The sequence below is a fragment of the Carassius auratus genome, chromosome 30, assembly GCF_003368295.1.
Source record: "Carassius auratus strain Wakin chromosome 30, ASM336829v1, whole genome shotgun sequence".
Lineage (NCBI taxonomy): Eukaryota > Metazoa > Chordata > Actinopteri > Cypriniformes > Cyprinidae > Carassius > Carassius auratus.
In genome coordinates, this window is record NC_039272.1 from 22,177,837 (window position 1) to 22,198,192 (window position 20,356).

Below are 20,356 nucleotides of genomic sequence, written 5' to 3' on the forward strand. Positions count from 1 at the left end.
GTACATCCGTTTACTTTATTTGATTTATGGTTAGTTTTGGAAGCTGTAGGTCGAGGTATATTTTTTTTTGTACGCATGTTATCCCCATTTTTGGTCAGTGAAGAAGATGAGGAGAGCTTTTGTTGTTGAATTCTTTTCTTTTACTCGGATAGATTATTTAGTGCTCCTCCTGTTAGTCAGCTGCTGTTTTGTTTGTTGTTTTAGCCAGGCCCTCTCCTAAAGACATTTATTGCTTCCCATCATGCTTTTCTAAATAATTTCTTTAAGTGGTCAAACTAAGTGGTGGTTGCATTTTCTGGAGCAGAGGACTGGGGTGATTCCTCCACTGTTTTTTTTTTCTTCATAACTTTCAGTTACCCAACACTGGAATGGGAAAAGGGATAAACATGGTTGAATAAAATTATATTTGGACTTTATATCTAAAAATGACCTCAACTTAGCACCAGCAAGCTTGTGAGCTAGACAGTTGGCATTAGCTAGCAATATTTACTTATTTTCAGTATGGTTATGAAGAAACATTCATATCCGCCTACTCAGCCAGTTAATCCAAGCAATATGATAATTTATACTGTTGATAAACAATATAAAAACAGACATCACACAGGGCTAAATGCGTAGCATTTTAATATATATTTTTTAAATTAAAGTTATTTGGTTTTCTTTTTTTTTAAATTTTCTTTTTTATTATTTATTTATTTTTTAACCTAAGATGATACTGATGTGTCTGCATTCAAGCATTTCAGTGGGCTTAAATAATCACCCTTTACAGCAGATTTTACTAAGTAAATATTGAATAAATGCATTTGATTAGTAAACCAAATTCAAAATTAACGTTTCAATTTCAAATGTCAATTTCTAATACGAGAGAGGCGTGGTGGCTTTGGCGATCAGAACTCATCAATCTACTTCACAGCAAATCACGGCCCCCTCCCGATGGTTAATAGGGCCCTGCTGCCATCTAGTGATGAGAGAGAGAGAGAGAGAGAGAGAGAGAGAGAGAGAGAGAGAGACCGTTGAGTAGCAGCAGCAGCAACAAGATGAGCTCCTTATTATTCAACTTTCAATGTTATTTTAAAACAAGACAGACATTGAGTTCTGACAAATTTTAAACAAGAAAAAACAACAGAAGACAATCATGAGAGCAACTCAAAGCCACAGAGAGAAAAGCTCTCAAACTGAGACGCTTCAAGAACAAAGACCTGGATGAAGTTATCCATGGACTAAACCCTCAGAGAAACAAAGGAGAATATCAGACATCAAGCAGAAACAAATAAGGAAGAGTCCTTGAAAGTAAGGAAAGAACAATTTTTGAAACAATCAGTAATTTAATTTAATTTACTTCAGGAAGAATATTTTGGAAGGTTTTTGGCAGCGTCAATGAGGATGGTCATTTTGGTCTTGTACTGTTTATGCACATATGTCGATAAATATTTTAATATTGTGGACATTTTGATCAATATTTGTACATAGTTTACAGAAAAACTCTCAAAAACAAATAAAAAGACCGTTATTTCAGTTATTTGTTTACATTCTTAAATCAGCAATGGCTGCAGCATTGTTTGCTGACTATGACCGCAATTCAGTGACCAACCTGCTCTTCTACATTGAGAACAGCTCCTTATGGCATATGGCTTGAAGAGATGAACTTCTAAATAGCATGAAGGAACAACTACTTCATGATTTATCTTCCAAAGGATCTCATGCTAAACACTTAACCTGTCTAGAGACCGCAACTGACGATCACCAGTCACCTGCAGTGGACGAGCCTCACTCTTCATCAGTTCCTCACAGCGCCGCTCCACACAACTCCACCCAAGCAGAAGCTCTAATGGAAAATATGTAAACGAGAAACTCTTGTTTCCAAAAATGAAACCACAGAAATGTGGTGCCCAAACCATAGCAAGGCTCTTCAGATCTTATCTGATAAAAATCTGAATGAAACGTACAAGCACATCATAATCCACACAGGGGCAAATGGAGTGATGTGCCCTTTCAGGTGATCCATGGAAACAACGTAGAACTTTCCAGAACCAGTGCACTCATTCCAAGTGTTCACCTGGCATAGCATAAGACATCCGGCCTCATCATATGAATGACTATCTACACCTTAACAAGAAAGGTGCTGAACTCCATCAGATAAGACACCTGCTCAACGTCCTCTGCTCCAGACTTGTTAAATAATGTACAAGAGTAATATACACACACACTTCACTAGATATTTTAAGTTAAGTTAAGTTTAAAATTAGCTGTTGGAATATACATACTTAAATGGCACAAGGATAATCTAAAACACCTGATTAAAACGGTCAAAACTGAAAAATCACTGATTTGGCCACAGAGTAATCTCTACCTCTGTGCTGTTTATATTCCGCTTCATGATTCTCCCTACTACCAAGAAGAGAGCTTTCTCCAGCTGCAAAGAGACATCCTGCACTTTCAATCCAAAGGAAATATTCTCATTTGTGGTTTACCTAAATGCAAGGACTGGGAGTGAAATTGATTATATAAATACCACAGATAATGCTCACATTTTTGGCGACATTGTGTCTCAGTCAACACCAGTCATTACTCCGAGAGCCAGCTGTGACAATGTAATCAACATAAATGGGAAGCAGATGTTAAAGCTTTGTAAAGGTCTAGGGCTGTACATCATAAATGGCAGAACCAGGGGAGATTCTTTTGTTAGATTAACTTACTGCTCCAAATTAGGAGCCAGCGTAGTCGATTATTCAATTACAGACATTGACCTATATTTTATTAACAACTTTACAGTTAGACCTCAACTTCCCAGTTCTGACCACTCCAAAACAGTCCTTTCCCCCTCAAACATGAAAAACTGTTCCCACTTAAAACCAAAACTCAACTGGAACCAATCTAACGCTGAACAATTCAAAGAAAACACGAGCAGCACTGCAATACTAAAAATACTGGACAACTTTATGTCCACAAATTTCACTCCAGATAATAACGGAATAAACGTCTGTTCTTAATTATATATTTCAAACTTTTGCCACTATATCTAACATTAAACAACCAAACAAACATAGATTAAACAAACCAAAAATAAAAAAGAATATGTGGTTTGATAATGAATGCAAATGTCTCAGGAAAGAACTTTGACAACTTGCTAACAAAAAAAAAAAACGTAAAGAACCGGCCAATCAGACGCTACGCCTTGCCTACTCCAGCTGCTTGAAAAATTAAAAAATCTTATTTGTAACAAAAGAGATCAATATTATGAAGCTAAAATTGATGAAATTGATCAATAAATAGACCAAAACAATTTCTGGAATCTAAAAAAAAAAAATGTGAAAGCCCCAAATCAGACACATTCCCCCAGAGCCACACAGTCTGGAGCACTTACTTTAAAACTCTTTATCAAACACAAGAATCAGACCTCAACCAGCCCCAAACTAAAACACAGAGAAAACTAGATGATATGAAGAAATGATATGGCAGATGATATGGCATGGTCTGAAGGACTGATCACACTGAAATATATAAAAAAAGGAGATAAACTGGATCCCAGTAATTACTGTCTGTGTGGGCAGTAACCTAGCAAAACTGTTGTGCAATATAATAAACAGCCGAACATTCCTCACAAGACACAACATCCTAAATAAATCACAAATTGGCTTTTTACCAAAACAAGGTACATCTATTCTCTTCACACTCAAAAAAAAAAAAAAAAGCTTTCGACTCTTATTTGGCACAAAGGTTTACTATACAAATGATTACAAATTGGCATTGGTGGAAAAACATTTGATGTTATCACATCCATGTATAAAAACAGTAAATGCGCGAACAGCGTTGTTCCAGCAGGGTCGTGGAGCGAGGCAGGGATGCAGTCTGAGCCCAACACTGTTTAACATCTACATCAACGAGCTGGCAGAAGCTCTGGAGCGCTCCGGCAGCATCCCCGGCTCATTCTGCACGACTCTGAAGTCTAATGCCTGCTGTATGCAGACGACCTGGTTCTGCTGTCTCCCACAGCCGAGGGTCTCCAGCACAGCCTGGCCCTGCTGGAACAGTACTGGGGCACTGACGGTCAACCTGGGCAAAACCAGGGTCATGGTGTTCCAGAAGAAGGCCAGGTCTCAGGGAAACAGATACCAGTTCAGATACTACGGAAGTCCTCGAGCAAAGCAGCAGTTACTAGCTGGGCATCCAGATCTCAGTATCAGGGGGCTTCAGTCTGGCTGCGAAGGGCTTGAATGAGAAGACACGGAGGGCATTTTATGCTATAAAAGCACGATTTGGCCAATTAAAACTACCAATTAGAACATGGATTAAATCATATCACGCAACCATCAAACCAATCCTATGGGAGTGAAATCTGGAGACCAATATTCACATTTGAAAACTGGGAAAAAAGTTGAATAGAAAAAACACAACTGGAATTTGCCAAAAACATCCAGAGGGTAAGCAGAAGCACTTCTAATACTGCCTGCAGGGCTGAACTGGGCTTATACCCCTTACACATTGAAATGAAAAAGAGCTGTTCAGTTCTATCATCACCTGACTCAATCTGACACTGAATCTGTTCAATATAAAGCCCTCATCGCCAATGAATCCCCCCACAGTGTCTCATCCTCTAAATACACTCATGCTTCAACTAATGAACTCAAACTGAGTCGGACTCCAATCACAACTCCAAAATTCATAAACAAACTGCAAAAATCTGAAGTATAATTATGATGAAAAATTACAAAATGAATTTGACCTCCAAACCAAACTCCAGTGTTATTCGGCCCTAAACAGAACCACAAAATTGGCAAATTACTTATCAATCAAGCAATTAAAAGAAAGACAAATCCTTTCAAAATATCAACTCCGTTATCATGATTTGGAAATAGAGAGATAGGTAGACATTAAATATCCTGGATAGCGAGAGAACAGAAACTATGCAAACACTGTGAGCTGAATCAGAGAAACACTTCCTTCTCATCTGCCCCAAATACAGCACTTCAACAGAAACATTCTTCCCACAATTTGAAGCATTGAATCGTTCATTCTTGTCTCTAAATGACTCAGAGAAACTACACTATATACTTGGAGAGAATGAGATGGCAGTCAAACTAGCTGCAAAATATTTATACACCATAAACACCATATGAAATGGATAATTTATTGTATTAAACAACATTATTTGATATTCTTGATTGTATATAATAATTACTATTATTAATATTAGAAATATCTGCTGTTATTTTATTTTTTTGTATTGTATTGTTTTGATCTATTTTTCTCTCATTCATTACTCATTGTCTCCTTTTATTTTGATGTATATCATATTTTCTATTTTATTCTGTATTTAAATGCTTTGACAATACTGTAAGTCAAATGTCATGCCAATAAAGCAACTTAAACTTGAATTTGAACTTGATCTCTGAGGATCCTCCCCTTATGCATGTGGGGGATTCCATGATTGCAGGTACATTTGGTGTCCGACGTCATTATTATTATTATTTTTTTTTTTTTAAAGTTATATTTTTAATCATTTTAATTATTTGTTACTTATTATTTATGAATAACATGATGTTAAAGTCAAAAACAATAATATAATATAATATAATAATATTTAAAAAGTGTCTTAAATAGCTCAAAATCATGATTTCTTGTTGTCCGAATTAGTCAATGCATTTTTTCCATCACATATCATTGTGTAATCAAAATATTTTACTGTACTTTTTGTAATATTTCATTCGTTTTATTATAAAAGCCCTATAAACTAACTTAATTCTTAAAAAACAACGACATTAAATTGTTTAAAAGTCACTTTTTTTTCCCTCTTATAAAAATGTTATCTCCCACAACTAAGTAAGATACAGGAAATGATGTCACTTTCCCTCACTGATAAGATCTGAAGCACATGTGTGCTTTCTCTGTGAGAATAATCTAAAAAGTGTTATTTTGAAGAAACTCAATGCTGTTACCACAATATCAAAACGAAAACGAAGTGTAATACTGATCACACATTGGGTTACTTTCACACTAGCACTTTTGTTGCGCACCCGGGTTCGACTGATGTCAGAGTTCGGTTCGTTTGGATGATGTGAACACTGTCTTCCGTACTCGGATGCGCACCCACGAACCATAACGTTACCCGAGTCCGCTTAAAAACGGTGGTCTGGGGTACGCTTCATGTAAACTCTGGTACGATTCGCTGCTTATTTGAACGCAATCGTACCAAATCGCGGAAGTGAACCTCTTTTAAAGACGAAATTATTTGATGAAAATGTGTGTTTCACTCACTTTCCTGATGAGCCTGACTGACGCACTGCAAGCAGAGAGCTGTACATCTCATTTATGTTTGCCTTAAACGTTCTTTAGAACATTTTCATTACATTCGTAAGACAGACGCAAGTGCCGTTATGTACCAAAGCTTTATAAACAAAACGAACAGTTCAAAAACATAATACATAAAAGAGCAGAGAGTAATTTTATACATTTGCCGCTTTCTCCTGTGCTGTCGTTACCAAGCAACGGGGTAAACAGCTGCTGGCTCGATGACGCAAGCGATCCGCGGTTTGGACTCAAATATTATAATATGAACACAGTACAGCGGGGGCAGAGGGAGGGGAGAGCAACCGAACTCGGGTTCGGACCAGACAAGTGAACCAAGTGTGAAAGCACCCTTAAAGGTCTTTTAATCATGATTTCATTAGTGCCGTGTGTTTTTATCATTTATACTAGCAAGTGGAGGTTTTGGCAAAAACAGAATAAAATTAAAGCTGCAAGCAGCATTTTACGGGGTTCAAGCATTTAAGGCCTCTGAGGTGGTCTTGGCTAACCTGGATGCATGGATGACAGTTAAAGACATCCAAAATGAAGAATAGGCTGGCAGACAGACACAAACACTGAAATTAAATGATTAAACTAGTTTTTAACAGTTTAGATGTCATTTTCAGGTTAAACTGTAATCACAATGTGGCAAAATTGTAAAAACTGATATATCTGTATGAACAAAATGGAAAACATTGACTCAATGAGATTTAAAATGTTATAACAGTTAATTTTTTTTATGTTTTGGCATGAATTAATGAATCCTTTCAACAGTACTGTTCAACTTTGCTGAATGAGCCCATTAGTGGTCTCCCGCTGCCATCTAGTGGTTCTAAATTGCATTTACTCAAGCAACACTGTGTTTTTAAATATAACTGTTATAGTGTTGTTATTTTTTTTGACCAATCTCTCTTAAATTTTGCATGCTTGTTTAGAATGAAATTATGCATTATTTTACACAGTTTTGATAATTTGTGGGCTTTCTGTTTGTATTAATAGGCCTTAGTGTACACTATGCAAATAACATATTATAAAATTACTGGTTTATGTTGTCCAAATGCAACTGTTCAACATGTTTTTGATAATTATTGACCTTCAGAGTCTAGAGAATTGTACTTCAGTGGTTTTATTGATTTTCAGCTTATACCCTATCACTAGTTTGCCAAAGTAACTTTTTGAAATAATCTTGAATATTTAATTAACAGCTTTATTGACAACATTGGTCCCAGAGGCAAAGTTGTTCAGAATGAGGAGATCTATCATATGATATGAAGATCTAGTGTTTTTGAGTGAATATATGAGCATTTTCAAACAATTTGAGGCCATTTACCATATAAATCTTGTGTTTTGAGACCTTTTCTACTGTTACAGCGCCACCTATGGTGCGATCTCCATGAAACTTTGCATGCTTGTTAAAAGTTACCTGTTACATGTTCTCACCACGTTTCATAAAGTTTTGAGTTTTCGTTTAGGTTTTATAGGCTTTGGGGTATGTTTGGGCACACCCCTTTTCTTAATTACCCATTTAACGCTAACCAAAGTACAAAATTGAACATTTTTTTGATAATTATTGATCTAGACAGTCCACAGAATATTACTGCAGTGGTTTGGTTCCGATCGGACAAAAAACCTAGGACTAGTTCGCAAAAGTAGTTTTTTAACATATTTGTGAATAACAATTGAACGATTTGATTGACAGCAATAGTTCTTGAGGCAAAGTTGTGCATTATGAGGGGATCTATCAAATGATATGCATATTGTGTTGATATGTGAAACACCACGTGATTACAGAGCCATAAAACTCGTTAGCGCCAACTAGTGGCCGATTTCTTTCAAAATTTTTACAGACCTTAAGGTTCATGAGTCGAACGTACCCAGCGAGTTTTGTTCCGAACAACATCCGTTAACCCTTTCAAATAGGTGCTTAAAATTGTTTGGCCAATGGCAGCCATGTTTTTTGAGATATGCAAATGTCCTCATAGGTACTTGTGCCCCTTCAGACCAAGACACTGCATACCAATTTTCAAGTCGATCGAGCCAACGGTTGCCTAGTTATAGCCATTTATGTGTTTTTTAAATCTTATTGCGCCCCCAAGTGGCAGAGATGCGCAATTTTTTTTTATTTGACCAAAGATTGAGCTCATACATATGTGTACCAAGTTTGGTCAAGATATCTCATTCCGTTCAAGAGTTATAGTCAAAATAACATTTGGCTAACGTTAGCATAGACGCTTTTTGGCGTACTGTTTCGCGTAAGAATCGAAATTTCAACTTTGTTTTGATAATTATTTATATTGAGTGTCCAGGGAATATTTCTGCAGTGGTTTCGTTCCGATTGGTTGAAAATCCTAGGACTAGTTCGCAAAAGTAGGTTTCGGATATAGCTCGATTTTGCGAGAAAACGGTGCGTCGTAGAGCAAAAAAAGGCGCTGTGCACTTTTGTTTGGGCTAACCCAAGGATTGCAATGATGCCATGTTTTTGAGTCTACGGCTAACGGTTTACGACCTGCTGCCAAAAATGTCAAAAATTTTAGTTTTTTGCGCTGTAGCGCCCCCGTTAGGCCGATTGGGCCGGTTCTTTGTATCTGAGTAGCGAGCAAGACTACTACCATCTGACCAAGTTTCAGCTCTCTAGGCCTTACGGTTTGGGCTGCACGTTCAGTTTTAAGGCGGAAAAATAATAATAATAATAAAAATCTTAACAATTACAATAGGGTTTCAGCACTGCGTGCTTGAACCCCTAATTACCATCAAACTCTTTTACCAAGGTTACAATGCTGAGTAACAATGCTGGCAATAGTGTAACATAATCTACAATCCAGAGGATAATTCTGTCAGTTCTGTTCCAGATGTTGGAAACTTATGATACAAGAAGGACTTTTACTTTTATGATTTATTGTTATTTCTACACTGCCTAATTTGTCCGGAACAGAGTTGACAAACAATACCATAAAGACATCTTTTTATTTTATTTAATTAAAAGTAAAAAAGAAAAGAAAAAAGGAAGGAACTTGTGTTTGGCAGGCACTCAATCATTAAAATTGAATATGTTTTTAATAAGATACTGGAAATAATCTATTTTAGTGGACAGTTTTTTTCTTAACTCTACGAAATGTTGAATGTACCTCCAGTTATAGAATCACCCTGTAAAATAATAGGTTGATGATAATCACTGGATTCACAAATTATTTTTCACAATTCCCAGTGTAAACGTCCAGTGCTTCGCTTGACTACATTATAGATAACATGCCAGTGTTTGGTGGTGCTTACTAGACAATAATTTTTTTTTTATTTTACAGGAAAATGTTTCACAGATGTGAAAAGAGATATTTTAAATACCTCAAATAGGCCTAAAAAAACAATGCTGTCAACAATATAATTCTTGCATGTAATTAAAGTTCTGAACAAATGTCTGAACCAATGACCTTTATTCCACTCACAGATCCTCTTAAACCCTGCCATTCAGAAATAAATCTCTTCTGATAGACCTAAAAAATGATTTTTATACTGCTAATTAATTTATTGCTACACATTCAAATAAATAGTAGTTCCCCGATTGTTGCTTGCAATTAAGGCAGTCTTGTCATCACCACAAATTCAGACACAGCGCACATAAACAGGCAAATCCATCCCCGCAAACTATGACATGACTTACACAATAAACCACAGTAAAACACCGCTGTTTATCTTTCATACATGCATATGGGGAAGTTCTAACACACTGAAATGCTATTACATTAACAGGATTCCACCATATATGGCACATTTATATCAGAACTGTCTGACAAGTAGACTAATAAAATCATCAGATGTGATATAAACAGTAAAAGTGTGTCTGTGTGTGTTTTTTATAAACCTGAACATTGAACAGAATTCTGGAACAAGACTTCAGTGCACACAATTATTTGTCTGGCTGTCATTTTGAGGTTCAAGGTTGCAAATTCTTTGTAAAACACATTTGCCAATATAAGCAGATTTCTTCATTTCTAAGGCATCTTTGTGATTCCAAAGCTGTGTGTGTGCACGCGTGTACGCCACACATACAGAGTAGACAGGAACTGCTCGACAAACTCACAGAAATGTGGTATTACGCAATGAAAAAACAAGACTCATTTAAACAGTGAGATATTTATCAGCACCTGATTAAAACCATGAACTCATCTCGTGGCTTTGTTCTTTGTGGGTTTCTGAAACAAAACGGTAACCCAAAAAAGTATTTGGACACTAATGAATGTAAAAACATCAGTTAAAAGAAAATGTATTTTAATACAAATACACTTCATAGAAAGAAGTTTGTAACATTTTAATTAAAACAATGGGGGAAAAAATTACCTTAAGGATATTATTTGTTTGCAGATGCCACTTTTTTTGGAGCCACTGTATGAGCCTATATGCACATGTAATTTGTAGTATCTGTAATGCGCACAAACTAAATAATTTGACTATTTACATTGCTTTCAGATACTTTTTTTTTTCAGATAAAGTAGTCATACATGAATGCTTGTTCTGTAAGTGATTAAATAATAAGCAGCTGCATCAGCAGTGCTTCTTCAATAATTTCCATGGGCAGAAAAACTTCTGAATGCTACATTTCTTGTCATGGTCTGCAAACATTTAGTGGCTTGAAAAGTGGCTACAATGGTGTCACAAGTGTTAAAGGGCTAGTTCACCCCAAAATAAAATGAGCCTGTGTTTTACTCACATCCTAGGTGTATCAGACTTTCTTCTTTCAGACCAGTGTTGGGTGTAACGCATTACTGTAACTAAATTACTTATCCACTGAAAAAGTAAAGTAAGGGGTAAATGCTCATTTTTAAGTAATTTAATTACAGTTACTTATAATGTACTTGAATTACATACACTAAATTATTCCAACAGTTCTAAAATCAATATTGAATTTGAAATCTAAATTTACAGTCTAAAGATAAAATTGAATGCAGTGTTTAACCCTCTGCGTGCCATCTCATTCACTTTTTCCTGATTCACAGAGAAACTTTAAATACTCAGATACAGATAAGACTAAAATCAATCGAATCTAAAAAGGGAATCATTTTATTTGTGAATACTGACAATAACAACAAAACATTGTGCTTTTGCAAAATAAACAAAACAAACAGGGTGCACTTTCTGCCATGAGCAACTTTCTACACATCACAAACTCAGAGAAAATTTGACACCGAGACATGAGAAATAAAGCTTGTGTCTACTTTTAAATGAACAAATTAAAATCGAAAACTATTATTATCTGATTATGTAATCCTTATGAAACTAAGGCAAGGCACAGTCTTTCCCATATCTGAGCTCATTATATGCAGTCACCTGAGCGCAAACACAGATAAAAAAAAATAAACCTGTAAGGATTTTACTAGTTGGGCTTTTCCTGAACATCTTGACAAACAGAAATGTACTAAACTCGTGAGACCAGCATATCTCAGAGGCGCGCTGCACATATGTCCTACATCATCCACCAAGAACGGCTTCGGTGTACGACAGATTACAGGAGTGAGAGAAAGTGTTTATTACATTTGAAATATAACCTTATGAAATATGTTTTTCTTACAAAAATGCATTGATTCAATACAGGAGGCCTTTTATTCATGCTCCGGTGTAATGTGAGGCAAGTTTTATTATGGATGTGCGCTCTTTATTTGACGTCTTGTGGACTGTCCACCCACCACAATAACACTTAGAACAGCACAATTCTTTATATAACTACGATTGGATTCGTCTGAAAGAAGAAAGTCATATACACCTAGGATGCCTCGAAGGAGAGTAAGGATTTTCATTTTTAGGTGAACTAACCTTTTAACTAACATCTCTCTGTCTGGAAGTTATAGGGTGAGAGGTTGAGATAACAAAATGCCTATTGCTTTTTTGAAAAGTAATAATATGGCTTTAAATAAACAAAAGGTCATGATATAACAAAAGTAAAACACTGGAATATTATCTTGTGTGGCTTTTAAACATCTGCACCGTCCGCCTTGAGTATTGGATGATCGGTAGTCTCAGTGCATGAATCTGGTAGTTTGAGTTTTTTCTTCTTCACCAGCCTGTCAACAAGCACCACGAAAACCCCGGACAGGACAAGGCAGAGGCCAGAGAAGTAGAAACTAGCGCTGAAGTCATGAGTCCAGTCCACCAGCCAGCCTGTGACACAGATACACAAAAGAAACATGAGACGGCTGACACAGACAAAGACAACACCTGCTGTTAGCGGTGTCTGTATCCTCCCAACTAAAACACCATCATAACAGTCTTTTAGGAACAAAAGAACTCAATAATAATAATAATAATAAAAAAATTCTACAGCCCCAAAAAAGTGCTCAGTTTAACTCAGTTTTCAGAACAAACAAGGGACTCGTGAACAACCATCACAAAACTAAAAACAGTTGTAGATCATCCATGTGACCACACAGTATTAAGAACCAAGGGTTCACAAACTTTTGAAGGGGGTTATTTTAATGACTTCAGCTATAAACACCGTTTATGTAAAATATTTTACTTGGGACAGTACTAAAAAAAAGAAAAGAAAAAATTATATGCATTTTGTATGATCTCTCTTATTTTGTTAAAATTTTCACAGATTCGGCAAGGGGTTCACAAACTTTCGCATATATATTTATACACATTTAAACCGAAACATGCAGACTGTGCTTGTTAACAGAATGTTATCGTCCATTGCTGTGGACACTTATATAGCTTTTATCTTTATAGTTAGCTCTCTTGGAGTGAACGCACCTTTAGTCTGACATGCGTGACAGTTAATAACACACACTGACCTGCAGCAGGTGGACCAACAAATCCTCCAGAGCTCCGTAACAGCATGAAGAGCCCTAGAGCGCTGTCAAAGCCCTCCAGTCCAACAATATCTACAATAGTAGTCACATGGATGGCCACCACGCAGCCAAACAGGAAGCCATAGAGTGAAGCAAAGACCAGGATACTCCAGTAACACTGTGCTATGGGAAGCAGAAGCAGAACCACCCCCAGAGCAGTGACCACCATGGTCAGCAGCTGCAGGTTTCTCACCAGCCGCAGGTTAGCCAGCCACCCGCATGCTAGTCTGCCCAGCAGGTCTGCCAATGCCAGCACTGACAGAATCGAGGCCGCCCAGTACTGTGTCATGCCCAAACTGCTGGCATAGGGCACCAGAAACAGAGGTGGGATGAAGAAACCCGCCGCCGCTAAGATGGCAAACACAATATATAGCAGCAACTCAGGCCTCTGTAGAAGGGACCACTGGAAAGTGCCTTTATTTGATGTTCTGCTTTCTTTAAACACCGGTTTGTCTTGGATAGAGGTTCTTGCAGCTGGGAGGGGTTTCATCAGAGCACCACACACACACAGATTCAGCTGAAGACCACCAATGATGAGTAGAGTCCCCTGCCAAGAATAGCTGTCGATAAGCCACTGGAACAATGGGCTGAATCCCATGGCAAAGACACACTCTCCAGAACTAGCGATCGCATAGGCAATGGGACGCCAGCGTCTGAAATAATGGCTGACCATGCTGTTAGCTGGTATCCAAGCAAATGAGACGCCAAGTCCTAGATCACAAAAAAGAAAACACACTGAGGTCAAATCATCACTAGACAAACAGGGAGAACTAGGAGCGCCAACAAATTAAGGAATCAATAATCAAAGTAATAATTAAAAACCATCAATATCAATAAAAAGTTTGGAGCTGGTATGATTTTTTATGTTTTTGAAAGAAGTCTCATATGATCAACAAGGCTGCATTTATTTGAGCCAAATACAGTAATACAATAATACAATTTTGTAATATATTATGTAATATGTATTATATTTTAAAATAATGTATTCCTGTGCTACAATAGTTGAATTTTAAGCAACTACAGTCGTCAGTGTCAAGTGACTGTAGCAGTCAAAAGTTTTTGAACAGTAAGATTCTTAATGTTTTTTTAAAGAAGTCTCTTCTGCTCAAAAGCCTGCATTTATTTGATATAAAGTACAGCAAAAACAGTAAAATGTTGAAATATTTTTTCTATTTAAAAAAAAATATTTCTATTTTGATATGTAATTTATTTCTGATTTCAAAGCTGAATTTTTAGCATAATCACTCCAGTCACATGATCTTTCAGGAATCATTTTAATATTCTGATCTGCTGATCAACAAAACATTTATTATTATTATTATTATTATTATTATTATGTTATGCTAATAAGAATTTTTTCAGATTTCTTTGATGGATAAAGTTCAGAAGAACAGCATTTATCTAAAATACATGTCTTTTATAACATTATAAACGTCTTTATCATCCCTCTCGATTAATTTAAAGCATCCTTGCAAAATAAATAATTAATTTCAATAATTTCTTTCCCACAAAAAAAAAAAAAAAAAAAAAAAGAGATAAAAACCCTAAATCCAAGCTTTTGAATGGTATATTGTATAATGTTACAAAAGCTTTTTATTTCAGATAAATGCTGATCTTTGGATATTTCTATTCATCAAAGAATCCAGATGTATTCAACGATTTTAAATACTGAAAATAATAATAATAAATGTCTCTTGAACAGCAATTTGGCATATTCAAATGATTTCTGAAGGATGTGACACTGAAGATTTGAGTAATGATGTTGAAAATGTAGTTTTGGTTACAGGAATATATTACAATTTAAAATACATTCAAATAAAAAAGCAATTATTTTAAATAACACAAATATTTCACAATATTACAGTACTGCTTTGCAGTATTTTGGTTCAAATAAATGCAGGCTTGGTGAGCAGAGAAGAGACTTCTTTAAAAAAACATTTAAAAAAATCTTACTGTTCCCAAACTTTTGACTTGTAGTGCATAGAAATAAATAAATAAATGTTTGTAAAAACACAACATATTAATATAACAATAAGATACCATGTTACTTTTAACACAATATAAGATTTTCATGCCCATGTATTACCAAAAAATTGTTTTATTAGTTAAAAAGAGCATTGTGTGCAATACTGCACTTCAGTATTGCATACCATATTTTCCGGACTATAAGTCACACTTTTTTTCATAGTTTGGCTGGTCCTGCGACTTATAGTCAGATGCGACTTATTTATCAAAATTAATTTGACATGAACCGAGAGAAATGAACCAAGAGAAAACATTACCATCTACAGCCGCGAGAGGGCGCTCTATACTGCTCAGTGCTCCTGTAGTCTACACTGAAGACATAGAGCGCCCTCTCGCGGCTGTAGACGGTAATGTTTTCTCTTGGTTCTAAATAAATGCGACTTATAGTCCAGTACGACTTGTAATTTTTTTTTTCCTCATCATGACCTATTTTTGGACTGATGCGACTAATATACTCAGGTATAGACGGTTTCATCGGGCGCACGCGCCTGGACCTAAGTTAACTTCCGGTCTGTGTTGTGTATATCGGTCTGGCTGCAGTGCCTTCTACAAAGGGAAAGGTGATGAGTAGACTAAAGCTGGGCTCAGGGGTGGTTGTGCTGCGGGGTGTGTTTCTCATACATTTATTTATTTTTGGAGACTCGCCACAATTTTAAAACTGATCTTTTTTCAAAAAGGCTTCATTGAATAAACATGAGTAACGTTACTTACTGCACGTTTAATAATAATTATTCCTTACATTTATATGTTTAAATATCAAAACGAGGCACAGGTGTTTTTATATCGCTGTATTTCTGAAGGAAGACGTGCATGTTATATGCCTGATAAAGCAGCGTATGAGTGTACCAGCTCTGCTTTGTTTACAGCTGTTACTGGGGAAACCTCTATTTCTCGTGCTTTATCTCTATGCTTTAAAACATCTCCTGTTGGCAAATAATGAATTTGCATTTTCATTAAGTCCGCCTGATCCACGCACCAAACATTTAGTTTGTTATCAAAAAATATCTACTCTAGAGGGACTTGGCTGTTGTCATTTGATTCTATTTGGAAGTCTACCGGAAGTTAAGTCAGGTCCACAAAAGCGCTCATGCGCAGTAACGTTTGTTTATGTTGTTGCCGTTGAAACCGTCTATATAATACTCAGGTGCGACTTATAGTCCGAAAAATACGGTAATTACTGAAAACTAAACTTACCTTGGAGTACACCAATAGACAGATACATCCAAGGCAGGCTGAGGTCCAAAGAGGCGATAATCATTCCTGAGGTAGCCAGAAGCCCTCCGACCACGATAACCGTGCGATGGGACAGATGCATACTGAGAGCACTGGCCAGAGGAGCTAAACAGATGAGAAAAACATGTCTCACTATGCAGGTCTGCTGTCAGTTATCGGTTCTGAAAGTATTCATATGATTTCTGTTGATAACAATATGGAAAAGTACATGAAAGCATTCCTCACCTCCCAAATGAAACACAGCAATAGTGGTTGAGGTCACCCATGAGGTAGTACTGTTAAGGACATCATAGTGACTTTGGATTTCAAGGAAAAACAGACCAAAGTTTTTAAAAACCGCAGCGGTGAGGCCCATGATGAAGAAGGCTGAGGTGACCACGACCCAGCCATAGCCACCATCCGGCGGGTCGCTCAAGTACCTCTCCATGCTGAGACCGCCAGTCGGCTCTCACCTTCTGTAAAACATCATCACAGATTTTCAGCATTAGGGTATGTGACCTTTTACCAGTGTTCTTTTAGTATCATTTAAGTACTGCTACAGTGTTTATTCATATTTTTAATTAGCTTTTATTTATATATTTGTTTCATTTTACAGTTTTAATCATCTTTTTTTTTTTTTTTTTTTTTAACTTTGATACATTTTTTGGGGGGGAATTATTTGAGGACTAGAAAAGGATTTAAATATTTTGTAACATTACACATTTCTGTACCATCAGTTTCAAACAATTTAATACATCCTTGATGAAAAAAAAAACTTTCTTCTTTTTTTTATATAAATTGTACTGATCCCAAACTTTGGGTTGAGTGGTTATGCATTTACACAATATTGTATCTAAAATGTTTCAACAAAATAATACTGAAATTATAATTTTTTTTTTTTTTTAGAAGTTGAAATCAACATGAGAAACCATTTGTAATGCATCTGCGTCAGCACCTTTTCAGCCTGTTTCACACCTTACTATGCAAATTAACATGTTGTGACAAAAAACAACAACAACAAAGTCCAACATTTAAAGATTGCATAAAACCAGTAACCAAAAAATTCTAGCTGCTAAACTTTTATTCAATACCTATCCGCTCTTTGAAACAGCACAAAGAAACACAAGCAGTAACCAAGAAGACAGATCTAACAGGAACCACTGCTGACAATGGAAATATGTAGCAAATGCCAGAAATAATAAGATCTTGTGCGTCAACAGCATGACCCACAAAGCCTGCTCCATTGCCCAGCCCTGCCTGATGTGATCATGGACTAAGCCAGTCTTTCACTGCCACTGACTTTACGCCATTAGCAGCAGACAAACATACTCATGTTTCAGCACAGTTCATGACAGCTTTGTCCTTGACTTGTTTTCTCACCCATAATACAGGTTGATGTATTAAAGAAGCGATCAAACTGTCAGCAGCCTCCAAACACTTATAGAACCATGTGATGTCCAAATAAAAGGTTACTTAATATCATTCAGTTTAATCAATTCAGGAGCTAGGAATGTGACCATTTTCACCTTTCCAAACAACTTGCTTCCCTGCTGACAGAATCGAGTCTTATCTTTTAATCCACTCAGTTCTATTACTGTATGGATATGTGTTGATGCAGACTCTGACAGTATCTATAGGACTGGGTGTAAAGAGTAAATACAGGCACTCCTGAGGTTTAAAGGGAAAAGTCATGTATTTCATCATGTATCTGCTCTGCACTATTGTTGCATACATCCAACATGTCAGGAACCTGTCTGCATCAGCATCTAGTTGTTGCATGCTGAATCACTGTCTTCAAATACAGACTCATAAAACTAGCAGTGTTGTGTTTATCAATTCCATTGATACAAAGAACCATTACGTAACATTGGCAGAAATCTTTTATTTGTATTAATTAAACTATGCAATAAACTGTTTAACTAGTCTATGTTTAATAAAATGCAGTAATTTTGAGTTTAGAGAATAACTGCAAATTTTCATGTATTTACAAGAGAACTGGAATTATATAGCACTGTCGAAAATCACAGGAAATAAATGTAAATATTACAGGACGCAAAGTTAACTTCATTCAAAATGGCAATAATTGTATATTTTTGCTATAGCTGTTTAGTAAACAAGTGGGTACAATAAAACCCCACTGACATATATTCATTGTGCCATTTTAGTCTTACATCCGTATAGTTTATATACATTTTTATTTAAGTTTTAGTTTTAACTATTTGAGTACATCAAGGTAAACTATGAAACATGATTCCCTGGTAAATAATCAAAAAATTACCAATGGAAGAGAATAGAATCAATAGAAGTGTTTTTATATATTATTTCAAACTAAAACGTTTCGTTTATATTGTTTATTTTTAGCTATATTAACCCTGACTAAGACTCAGCTCTATGATGAAGGTAGATTTTATCTGAAAGACTTAATGTTGTTCTCAGGACAGGAGTAAGGTATTCTTCAGGAATATCAAGGAAGTATGTACTGGTGTACTATTATACATAAATGGTTATTTAAAAATAAACCCAAATATTCATTGGACTAAAATGTTTGGCAACAAACCCGGTTCCTTATATATTCTGCATAGCTTATCATATGCCAGTGTTTGTGAATTGTTAATCGTTTTTCGACTGCCTTTCTGCTAGATAATTCTCTATCAAGGGTTAATGATGCACGTGCTTTCGTTGTCTTAAAATAATATCCTGCTCTACATCTATGTAGGGAGATTACTTACTCCAGAGGTGCGACCAGCCTGTTCTCTCGTCCTGTCCTCCCTCGGTCAGGTCCTCCTAATGTTGTTCATCGCGGGACACAGCACAACATTTGCAGCAGTGTTCTGAGGCCGCTGATAAAAGCTCTATTTATAAACTCGCAAGACGCTGGCCACACCCCTTCCGACCTCCTGCTCAACGCGCTTCCAGATGGCAAGCCGGATTTACATTCATTCCTTTAACGCTATGCTTCTGTCAGTGTATGGTAGTCTCAAGACTCACTCAATGCGATTCATAAAATATTCATCACAGTCAGGGCTTGCTATAGAGATGAAGTTTGCTACTGAGATTAAGCTATGATTTATAGTACCCCATGAGTGTAGCCTATTAGCACTGTATTGTTTGCTTTTGGATTCTGATAAAGTGCTTGGACCAAGAACTGGTGGACTTAACAAGCAGATTAAGAAGCAACAAATCAATTAATTCCCTATGGACAAGCCCATATCCATCTAATCATTCTTTTTTGTTTGCACCCTTCTGGTAGCTTTCAGCTTTCGCTTTCTGCAAACTGTACAGTTGTGTATAGTGATATGACCCAGCACCCAAAATGCTATCAAAAACCCCTAACGCAGTCTCCATTCTTCACGAAAGATGGATTAAAAGGTGCACACGAAACATAAACCTTAAAAAAATTATATATGACCATTGCAAATCCTGGCCAAATCACAGATATGGCTATTTGCATTGTACTGGTGGGATATTTGTGGGGAATTTTTATTTGACAAATTACAGACATGGCTGATTCACATGGGATTTAGATCATAGACAACCTCTGCATTTATTACCAATGACAAGAGGTCATCAGGTAATACTAATCACATTCGAACAGCACTTAAGACAGATTTCTCCAATCTCCATTATATTTTGTTTTCTGTGACCCGTTCTGGATCAAATCCAAAGATTACTGATTTTGTCTTGGTATCTCTGTTTGCTATTATATTCACTGCCTTTACTTTGTCCCTTTAATGGCCATAAACATGGCAGATGAGTGGAAAAGTCTTGTGACTGTAAAAGATCCATACTAGGCTATTGATTTTACTTAAGCAGTAAAAGACTTGCCATATTTCATTCTCTCAGGCATATTTTTCTTCTGACTGATTTCACTGATGTTTATGCAACAATTTCAAATGACACTACAGCCACTTAGTGTAAAAGAAAACTGAATGTTTGCATTAAACATCCCTTTGTCTATTCCTTAGTACAGTATCATGGAGTATCCTTCAAGTCACACA

At 36.3% G+C, this 20,356-nt stretch overlaps 1 protein-coding gene across 1 annotated transcript; it reads right to left on the reverse strand.

Annotated features, from left to right (window-relative positions):
* Positions 1-9,698: 9,698 nt before the first annotated feature.
* Positions 9,699-19,228, reverse strand: LOC113049660 (monocarboxylate transporter 13). The gene is made up of 5 exons (XM_026212194.1): positions 19,088-19,228; positions 16,605-16,834; positions 16,341-16,484; positions 13,065-13,832; positions 9,699-12,432 (listed from the first exon to the last, which is right to left on the reverse strand). The coding sequence occupies exons 2-5, from the start codon at positions 16,804-16,806 to the stop codon at positions 12,245-12,247; spliced, it is 1,302 nt and encodes a 433-aa protein (XP_026067979.1). The 5' UTR covers positions 16,807-16,834; positions 19,088-19,228; the 3' UTR covers positions 9,699-12,244.
* Positions 19,229-20,356: the final 1,128 nt, after the last annotated feature.

What these genes read in the sequence shown, in the direction of transcription:
- LOC113049660 (XM_026212194.1), bottom strand. Translation starts at nt 16,806, where the DNA reads ATGGAGAGGTACTTGAGCGACCCGCCGGATGGTGGCTATGGCTGGGTC. An exon ending in TGCTGTGTTTCATTTGGGAG is followed by an intron (nt 16,485 to 16,604) that starts GTGAGGAATGCT and finishes TCATCTGTTTAG; the next exon opens with CTCCTCTGGCCAGTGCTCTC. An exon ending in GTCTATTGGTGTACTCCAAG is followed by an intron (nt 13,833 to 16,340) that starts GTAAGTTTAGTT and finishes TTTGTGATCTAG; the next exon opens with GACTTGGCGTCTCATTTGCT.